This window comes from Phoenix dactylifera, chromosome 15 (assembly GCF_051530095.1).
Source record: "Phoenix dactylifera cultivar Ajwa chromosome 15, Ajwa_hap1_PhDact_Kaust_v1.1, whole genome shotgun sequence".
In the NCBI taxonomy this organism is placed as follows: Eukaryota; Viridiplantae; Streptophyta; class Magnoliopsida; order Arecales; family Arecaceae; genus Phoenix; species Phoenix dactylifera.
The window spans coordinates 22,505,380-22,516,077 of record NC_143204.1 but is presented as its reverse complement, the minus strand read 5'-3'; the positions used below and the strand labels follow the sequence as shown (position 1 = coordinate 22,516,077).

General features: G+C 37.7%; 1 protein-coding gene across 1 annotated transcript; it reads left to right on the top strand.

Moving 5' to 3' along the window:
* The first annotated feature begins 1,987 nt into the window (after positions 1–1,987).
* Positions 1,988–4,550, top strand: LOC103698715 (protein TIFY 10a-like). Its single transcript, XM_008780758.6, has 5 exons — positions 1,988–2,279; positions 2,818–2,995; positions 3,625–3,884; positions 3,995–4,052; positions 4,163–4,550. Exons 1-5 carry the CDS (start codon positions 2,126–2,128, stop codon positions 4,323–4,325), a joined length of 813 nt encoding a protein of 270 aa, XP_008778980.4. The 5' UTR covers positions 1,988–2,125; the 3' UTR covers positions 4,326–4,550.
* Positions 4,551–10,698: the final 6,148 nt, after the last annotated feature.

Genomic DNA, 10,698 nt, shown 5'->3' with positions numbered 1-10,698 from the left:
CTGCCTGGTTGGTGTGTTGTGTGAAGTTGTTTGGCACCTATTTTTTCTGGAAAAAAAAAAGGAAAGAAACAAAATGACATGGTAAGCCCCAATATGTTGTGCTTAACTATTGGAAGGACAAATCCAAGATAGATTTTTTTTTTTATCTTTTTTATTTGAGTGACAAACCTATCTAGAATATTGAAATGAAGAAATTGTCGAGTTGGTCAAAGGAGTCGGTATGCAAGCATGGACTATTTCTTCTTTCTTCGAATAAACAAAAAAACACCCTCCTGACCAAAGATGTTGATCGGCTTGAAATTTGAGCACAGGAAGAATAGCAGTGCATTTTAATAGGTTAAACAAATGCAGAAATAGCTTTTATAGTCTAGTACAATTTTTTATTAAATTCTGTAGCAATAGTGCAACTTCATTGTTTCACTTTTCCTCATTTTTTCTTGAGAATTAGGCACTTCAAAAGGTTTTATAATAATGCTAGTATAACTTAGAATTGTCCATCAACTGAAGTCATGGAACTATCTTTGAGCTTCTCGATTACTGCTATTATATCATATGCTAGTCAAAGAAGAAAATATTGCATCATCGACTGTTTACTTGAATGGTATCATTTCTTATCACTTAGGCAAGAAGGATAAGAATTTGATTTTAGTTGGGGCTAACCTCTGAGGATGAAAACTACTTAGATAGTCAAAGCATGGAATGATTTAAATTTTTTTAAATTTTATAATATAAAAATTATCGAAAACACAACAAATCCATACTAGAACAACAGCAAAACAATTCTGAGTGATTTCACTTATTTCCGTGGTATACATTGTCATTTTTCTTGAAAATTATCTTTATCATCACAAGATATTGAATTAGATTCTTAATCCAACGACTCAAGCCAAACAAGAAACACGTTTGATCACCAGCAACTATAAGTATGATTATGAATCAGCCAATTTTAGTCGAAATATGGCAATTACATTAACTTAGATGAAGAGAAACTAGTTGGTTCATATAGACTCCTCATCAAATATCCATGCGCATTAGATGAAACAACAATATTTGTAATTTTTCTGTATGATTTTAGTAAAAGATTTTTTTTCTATATCATTAAAATTATATACTTATCAATAAAAGATAGTAGTAATGAGCCTGAAGAAATCAGTGAGGTATTTGAAGTTCACACGCAGCACCCTTAATTTATATTTAAAAATAATATTTCTAAATGGGAGACAGATTGCCGTGACAGGCTTGGCTTAAATAGCAAAACCCATAAGACAGATCCCCCAACAGCATACATAAGCGTAACCTTCCTCTGCATCCGACACGCGTCCATGAATCCCCTTGCTTCCTCACGCTTGTATGCCTCAACCAAACGGAATGCATTCACCAAGTGCCACGTCTTCGATTTTAGGAATTCCCTTAAAATTGCGCGCGTCGCCCATCATCACAATTCATAGTTTTATGCGGACAATAATAGTAACCATCCGCACATGGGAGTCTCGCTCGACGGTCGCATATATGTTTCTATGCACGCCACCATAAGGAGCGCGGCTTTCTTCATATCAGCGCAACCATTCTAATCTCCGCAGGACCGCAGCGCGGAGATTCCGACAAAAAGCGAGCCATCGTTCCGGACCGTCCGATCGAGGACCCCCTCCCCAAAAACCCATCTCCTAAAATGAGTCGTTTACCCATTCACACCGAATCCGTGCCCCCTTTTATTCCACGTGGTTTCCGTCAACACCGACGGCCACGGAGACTAAATAATATTTATTATTTTGAAAAAAATAATAAAATATTATTTCTTTGTTTTTTTAAATAAGATATATTATTTTATTCTTGTTTGACCCAAGACAGCTCCCTCGTGTTTCCCGTTCTTTAATTAATGAAATGGTGATTTTTTAGTAATCAAAATAAATTGCTAGTTTTTTCGCCTCCTTTGCCCGCCTCGCGAATCACGTGTTTAAAATGCCGACCCACTGCCCCAATAAAAGGAGAGGCGAGCGCGTCCCAAGGAAAAGGGAAGTCGGAGAGACGGATTTAAACGAATACAGGAAGAAATCGGAGAGACCTTCGATCGCATTTGGAGGAGGAGAAGGTGATCTGTTTGCTATTTGGATCGCCGGCGAGGGAGATGACGGAGATGGGAAGGAAGCCTGGGGAGAGATCGGGGGTGAAGTCCAACTTTTCGCTTACTTGCAGTCGTCTAAGCCAGTACATCAAGGGGAACGGGAGAATCGCCGATCTCGGTCTCGGCATGGCTCCTCGCCCTCAAGAAACCACCATTGGTTAGTTTTTTTTTTCTTCTTATATTTTTGCTTGGATTTTTGTGAAACTAGGATGGATTTTTTTGACTCTGATATTCTTTTTTTTCTGTTTATTTTTCGATTATTTGCTCGGTATGCTCGTTGGCTTCTGAAGAAAAACTTAGAAATATTTACTGAGATCACGATTTCTGTCGTAATTTGAAATACTTGCCCTTTTCCCTCTTATCTCTTCATCATCCTATCCTTTTTTTCCCGTACCGTTTCTCGAAACTTTATATTTTTCTTCTTGTATTTCCCTTTTTTTTCTTCCTCCGGAATGATGAATCTAATGCCCGTCGATTTCTTTTTCTTTTTCGAAATAAATCTGATTTCATGAGATAGATTTGAAAATTTTGATTTTTAAAATTTTTAAAGTCCTTGTGCCCCCCCGGGGAAAAAAAATCGCACCGTACAATGATCTATTTAATCCGATCAGTTGATCACGACCGTTGGTTCCGATGAAACCGCCGCATCCTGATGCTCGTGATTTTTTACGTTTTTCGGTTATTTTTCCTTGCAGGCAAAGCCGAGGCGTTTCGGCCGCCGACGACGATGTGCTTCTTGCCGGGCGCGGACATTTCGGGAGCCGCCGAGAGGGAACCGGCGGTCGACGATGGCTTTTCCCAGGGAAACGCCATGGAACTGTTTCCCCAGAGCGCCGGGTTTGGCGACGTGGCCCGCAAGACATCCGTCGTCAGGTTTGGGAACCCTGAACCCATCTAACTCTTTACCCTCAAATCTCTTCAATATTACGAAAATTCCCAAAATATATAACATCTTTTTTACATTAAACTCCTTGGTCAATGTTAAATCTTCTTCCGCACTCCCTGAGAGTATTTTTTCCGAAACCGCCTAAATTTGGAGATACATGGTGCAAAACTTGTACAAAACCTATAGAGAAGTTCCAGTGAAGATTTTTGTGCAATTTTGAAGCAATTCTATGCATTTTGCAGAAGACAAGTACCTGGCTAGCTACCTGGATATAGATCTGATCTTGAAAATATCAAATTTTAAATAAATTCGGCCGAAGTAAAAATATGGTTTAAACCCCATATTTGGCCCATGATTAGCTTTACTTGGGTGTGTACATTTTATGATTAAATGCATCCGGAACGCTGAATAATATAATGGAAAAAATGGTAGACTTAAACAACCTTGATCTGAGGATCTCAGTTCTCAGTTATCTGTGTACCCATCTTTGCAATCAATTTTAATGGCGAAGGGGGAAAAAATCAAACCCACCCATAATGTGAGATTTATTTCTCCTTTACTGGATGTTGATGTGAAATTTGAAAGAAGTCTGATAATCCTAATGGATGTTCTGCAGGGAGCCAGAAAAAGGTCAGCTGACCATCTTTTATGGCGGAAGAGTGTTGGTGTTCGACCATTTTCCGGCCGAGAAGGCCGAGGATCTCATGCAGATGGCGAGCAAGGGGAGCTCCAATGCCCAGAACTTCGGCTATGCTCCCCCCTCCGCTAAAGCCACTCAAGCATTGGCCCACCCGAATGGTCTCCGTAAGGAAAATCCTGTGCCTTCGGCGGTGGCTCGAGGCCATGCTCAAAAGCCGGCCCAACCTTACGTTTCCGGTAAGAAACCTCTCTTTATGACAGGATGCTTGGCTACAATATAGTTTACCTGATAAGCTTAGCAAGTATGGAGCAAAGGGATGCTAATATTTGTGCTCTTTGAATGACAGATCTCCCGATAGCAAGAAAGGAATCCCTCCGTCGATTCCTTGAGAAAAGAAAAGATCGGTAGGTAATCCTTGCCCCAGAATTCGCTGCCTAAGAAATGTTTTAGGACGATTCTTTGTCAAATTCAGTATCATATGCATAACTTTTTCTCTTTTTTTTTGATTTCTCAGGGTGAATGCCAAGGCACCATATCAAGTAAATGGCTCTTCAGAAATGGTTGCTGCAGTCAAACGGGAGGATAGCCAGCCATGGCTTGGTTTGGGACCGCAGGTCTCGATAGCCGGCCTAACCTTGAATTCGGAGTGCAGCAGACAAAGGTCTGGGGTCCCATGATCATGTACCGAGCTGAGCTCAATGGATGCTCTGTCGTGCTTGCTCAATGGACTAACATTCATTCTTCTGGAGGGCATTTGGGTTTTGTTCCGTGTTTTTTTTCACTAATGTTAACAAATAGCAGTTCATGGCTGCCAAATAGAATGCAAGAAAGAAAAGAAATACTTGTCCATGTGTTTATTCATCTTTTACTTGGATTCTCTTTATACAATGACTTGTTTTGAACTTTATAGTTGTCATTATTGTTATTTATATTTTTGTCAATACTTAGACATTATTATGTAATTTCTTGAAGAAAAAAAATTGTTGCCATGCCTTGGACTATTTTTCAGATTGATGGAGGTGGAAACAAGTTGTCATGTTACAATTGAACAAGAATACTACAACAACTAATTGGTCAAAAAGTGAACGGTAGTGGAATAGGGAACATATTAAAAATTCTGTCTGAAGTGGCCAACTTCGACTTTGTTAGCTTAGCATTTCTCCATATCTATCTGCCTTCAACTCAAGAAGGGAGAAAATTGACTTTTCAATCCACAAATTATTTGTACCAAAAGAATCCACAAATAAAAAATTAAATCTAGTTGCAAATGAACCTCTAGAGTGTCTTTATATTTGCATTTTAACCATTATTTTCTTTTAAATATGATTTACGTGGAGAAAAGCCTCAGCATCTTCGTATATATCTAATGGATCTAGGCATAGTTGAGGTGGGAACCCTCCATTTTGCAGATGTAGGGTCCCACTAGATTTTGATGGATGAGAATAGAGCTACTCATAGAAGGTAAACTTGTGCATCGCACATCACAAATTAAACAATATTTCTCTTTATACAATCTTTCTCAATCAAATTAACCACTTGTAATAATCTAGTTTAACCTACCATGCTACGCCCTGTTCTTGTTCTCATGACCCCACGTTGCACAGTCGCTTGACGCCGTCTCCATGGACCGAACCCAATTGACTCAATATTATTCTCTGATTCAATAATGCTCTAATGGGAGGTCTCTAGGAAGCTAACAAGCACGAAATAAGCGGGTGTTCAAGTCTAGCGAATACCCATACCTTCAAACGGACGCAAGAGGAGACATACAAAGTGACTTTTGATGAAAAAGTCAGGCACGCTCCTTGGAAGGAGTAAATAAAGGAATAGATAACAATGATATGTGGGAAGATATGATCGAATTTGAGTAGAAAGTAGCAGAGGAATACGAAGGCAACCTTCTCACGTCTAACACTGCAGGCTAGAGCACCCCTAAATCTCGCTTTCACTTTTGCCTTTTGCATTTGGACCTTTGGTTGGGTAACATTTATCATTTTTTGACTTGGCTTCCTTCCTGCGGGAGGACAAATTCAAGTTTTAATTAATTCTCTTTTGTTAAGTAATTTTATTGTGATTCGACATACAACAAACATATTTACGTTCTACAGGATTTGAACCATCGGGTTTTGGAGACCGAACAATTTTGATTCATTGAAAATTTGTTATCGATTACTTAGGATCCTTCATGGAAAAAAAACCCATAATTTCTCCAATAATTTTTAAACAATATGGACGGATGTCATTTTTTTTTTTCCTTTTCTTTTGGTAACATCCATAGGCCCAGGTCAAACCAGAATTTACCGCTAATGTAAAATGGTGCCGATGGCTATTTAGCTATAACCTAAAAAAGCATTACGACTACTTTCACACCAATACTTTGGTTTCATCCTTTTCTAAATAATTTTTCGTGCTCCCGGGCATATTGGCTCGACTCTCGCAGGTATTGCATACTTTGTAGTTATTAGAGGACCTAACGAGTCCAATCTTAGCACAAATTTTGTTGTAGCGTTACAAACGGAAAATGGCTATTTTCTATATTTAAGGGCAAGCCTAAATTTTGGAAATTATTATTATGATTATTTTAATGATCGTTTAGTGGTATCTACACCAATAGATCCATGTATGGTTGAACATTTTTTTGCCTTCAGGCTCGGTCCAAATTTTTCTCTCGGCCAGGTTTAAGTCTAAAGTTCCGAGCTGGCAAATTCTTGACGACTCTCTGGGAGCCTTTGGTTGTTTTTTTTGGTGTTGTGGCTTCATGGGTCCCTACTCCCTAATGCGTTAAACAATGAGGGGTTATTAATATTTTTTTGGGTTGATGTTCGGCTTTGGGGTCACCGGTGGAAGAGGGACAAAGAAAGATGCTAATTTTTTAAAAAATAAATAATTATATTAATATATTATTAATTTGATTTATTTTTATTCTACGATTCTAAAGTTAAATTATCTGACTTTTATCTATGTTTGCATCCATATATCCACTATCCAATTTGTATATGTATTTATTTAAAATAAATATAGATATAAATCATTGCTTTTGACTAATATCTATGTATTTATATTTATCGAATAAAATAAATATGAATATTATACAAGTATCTAATTTGTACGGTTTCAACCTTAAAATAAATGGCATTAACCTTATCAACCGGTGCAAAGCCCAAAATAACCTGGAATGAGGCCCAACACAACCCAATATTACATGGAGTAGCCCATTAAAAGAGATGATCAAAAAGCAAAAAAAAAATATCGCACTCCCTCGTCCAGGGAGAGCCCAGAAAGGGATGCAACTTTGGGCTCGTTTGCTTTGCGGAAAAAAAAGAGAAAAAATGTGGTCAATGAAAAAGTAATGAGATGCCGCTTGTTTGGTTGGAGTTTTCAAAAGAGAGAGATAAAAAAGTTGTATTTCTATAGAAATATGATTTCCATATTTTATGGGAAAGTCTTTTCCATAAGAAATATGTTTGCTTTTCCATGAGAAAGAAATCACTCTATTTTTATTTTTTTCCAATAAAGCCCTTCAACTTTAAAGAGGCATTAAAGATCTAATTTTTATGATCATGAAAGCCTTATGATCATAAGGCTTCAAAGGAGTGACAAGCGTAATAATATTTTACATGCATCTACTAGAAGGTAAAGCTGATCATCCAACAAATTTGGTCACATAAAATATCAAATTTTATATAGATCTGACTCGAAGCCTAATTAAAAATAAATAACATTTCGGCACGAGTGCCTGGCCTATCATCACCTCTGTTAGAAAGTTGTTTTTGTAAATCGAGATAACAAATTCTATATAAATTTTGATGGTCAGTTTACAGGGTGTGGACAGGATTCACAAGAGGTCATTTGATCTGATCCATAGTCCTATCTCATGGTACAAATTGAACTTTGACCCTTCATCCTTATCATCAGACAGCCACCGCGCATGCAATTACACACAAAAAGAAGTAAAACAAAATGGGGAGGCAGAAAAAAGGAGAAAGTTAGCATAGAGTCCAAATTAGAATGCATGAGCAAAATAATATGGCCTGCCTGCTGATTGTCCACTTCGCATGGCCCATGCTTTTGGTGAAATTAGCCAGAGATTTTGGCCAGGCCTGGACCACGAGCACTGAGAAAATAGTCAGATCTTATGTCTCATTCATCATAACTGCTACCACAACTATTATTTGAACCTACCATTAAACTCTATTTGATTGCTGAAAAAGTAAAATAAAAATAGTAGCTTTCTTTATAAAAAAAGAAAGAAAACAAAAGAAAGTTGCAATTTTTTCGATGTTTAATTATATTGAGAAAATCAAGAAGAAAATTACGAAGAAAAGCTTTTGTCTTATTTAATTAGAGTGCGTCCTATTTTGACCTTCAAAAACTTTAGCTACTATTACATTGTTTGTTTGAAAAGGAGAGAAGAATAAAGTAGGATGAGGTATAGCTAGGATTATAATCAAAGTATTCTTCTACCATTCTTTCGAGTAAATCAGAATCCTACTAGTACACTAAAAGTAAAAGTTTATAAAGAAAGTGAAGATAGTTCCAAGATGAAGGGAAAATGGTTTCATCGATGGACTAAAAGTCATTTTTTAAGATTATATCCATTTATTTATACACATAACTAGAACTATCAAGTAATTGCTAAGTTTCTGTAACTATCTAGAATAGCTCATCATGGCTCTCGATAGTTTCGGAAATTTGCTCCCATAATTTTACGTACTGCATGCACAATATAATCATGAACCTAATCTTATTTTGAAATATAGTTACATCCTTCAGACGGTGTCACTGTGTATGTCATGGTAAGCTATGGCCGAGTCTTATTCTTTTGGCTTGCGTTTCCATGCTTGTTGCAATCCTCCAATTTAATGGTCGAATCTTGCTATATCTAGTAGGGATAATGTGATTTAGTTTTATCATGATTTCTTAATCTCATTCATGTGGCACTTGTTCACACCATTTAAGTTATCGAGATGAGGTACAAACAAGATTGGATTGATTTGCAGGCATGTCACCGTTGTCTAAATTGAAAAGGATGGATGGCAATAGGTTTAACCTACAAGAACTTTCGCTACTAAATGCTACTTTCTCAGAAAAAGGAGAGGCATCTACAATACCACACTCTGACCTATGAACTAAGAGATAACTAAAGATAAACAAAAATAACTAAAATATAAAATAGAAATGTTGATTATTTGATTATAAAATAGAAATATAAAATAACTACAGTTTAGTGTTTATACATCTATAACCACTAGGCAATGGTCCATCTCTAGTATTGACACCTATTATTTTCGGCTAGTATAAGTTCATCCACTTTTTTGGATGGTTGCTGCAATCAATTCTAACAATTCTTTTACTTTCCATGCTTTAGCCTTTCAGCAACCACCTCTACTCCACACATCCTGCTTGCGAATCTTTTCCTACATCAGGCCGATGTCTTAGCCGCATGAACATCATGGAACATGATGAGCCTTTAAATCAACACTTAGCCTTCCATGTAGGTTATACTGATAACCGACCTATTCTTTAAAACTTATCTTCATATCTTGGCCTATGCTCAAGGTAATCAGTTGGTTTGCTTCGACTAATTTCCTTTAAAATGTCATGTGACCATCTTATGTGATGGCACATTAGTCCTTCGGCTAGCATTTGGTCTTCTGCAAGCCCGGCCACCAGACATCATCTTAGCCAATTTTTATGTATCTGATAAGTAAATGACAAACCTAGTCCTATCCAATACTACTCTGATTAACGGTCTCCATCCTTGTCACGGTAAATCAAATTCGAGTGTTTGACCTAGTTTTCGTTAATTAGGTTAGGATATATCTTGATAAGACAATTGGGATTGATGTCTAGTTGAGTTGAGTAACCTTGATAAGGCGAGAAGAGGAGAAATGGGGCTTTATCTTCTCCTTTTAGTCCCCACCTATAAATTAAATGGGTGAAGAGAAACCCAACATATGAAATACCTATTCTCCACTCTATCTCTCTCTCTCTCTTCTTCTTCGTTTTCTTTTTTTCCTGCTTACGAATAGGAGAGGGAGAGGAAACCTCATGCACGTAGGGGCCTCCACTCGGCCTTCCTTCCACCAGAAAATGTTCGATACGGGTAAACGAGATGGCCATCATTTACTCGTACCCTTCTCGACCCGTGGGTTACTCCATGTGTGAGTACGTCACCCCAGTGCTACCTCAGTATCGGCGGACCAGATAGCGACTCCACCGGACAAATCAGATGGAGATCATCCGATCCCTACATTTAATCGATACCCGTGCGTTTTGAATCTGAGTCACTTTGATGGAATTATAGCCCCGTTCCAACCATGCTACCACCTTGGTGGCTCTCTTCCCCACTTTTGATATGTAGGGCTCGTTTGGTTCGCGGGAAGCATTTTCCTTCCTAGGAATATGATTCCTGGGAAACAAATTCCTAGAAAGAGGATGCCTAGGAAAGTACTTTTGGCATGTTTGGTTGACCATGGGAAAGTGACAAATTTCCAAGATGCTTATGTTTGGTTGGCCATCCACTTTCCTAGGAAAGTTATATATAATTCCTATTATGCCCTTAATAAAAATTAGATTTTTAATGCCTCTTTAATGCTTCTTTAATGCTGAAGGGACTTTTTGGGAAAAAGTAAAAATGGAGTGATTCCCGCCTCATGGGAAAGTAACTTTCCCATGTTTCTCATGGGAAAAACTTTTCCATAAAATGTGGGAATCACATTCCCATGGGAATACAACTTTCCCTTCTCTCTCCTTTGAAAACTCCAACCAAACAAGAGGCATCTCATTACTTTTCCGTTGACCACACTTTCCCCCCTTCTTTTCCCGCGAACCAAACGAGCCCGTAGAAAAACCACTAAACACAGTTAACTTTGCAAGTCCCCCTTTTCTTCTATTTTTATATCTGTAATGGAACCTTTTGTCCCAACTACAAAATTCCCTAGCTTTCCGATTTTTATGTGCAATGGACAAGATTGTTTTAGATAGATATATCAATTTTAATTTAATTCCTGCTCAAGTAAAATCGACAAGCACGACACCCTAAAAATA

What these genes read in the sequence shown, in the direction of transcription:
- LOC103698715 (XM_008780758.6), top strand. Translation starts at nt 2,126, where the DNA reads ATGACGGAGATGGGAAGGAAGCCTGGGGAGAGATCGGGGGTGAAGTCC. An exon ending in GGCCCAACCTTACGTTTCCG is followed by an intron (nt 3,885 to 3,994) that starts GTAAGAAACCTC and finishes TTTGAATGACAG; the next exon opens with ATCTCCCGATAGCAAGAAAG. An exon ending in CTTGAGAAAAGAAAAGATCG is followed by an intron (nt 4,053 to 4,162) that starts GTAGGTAATCCT and finishes TTGATTTCTCAG; the next exon opens with GGTGAATGCCAAGGCACCAT.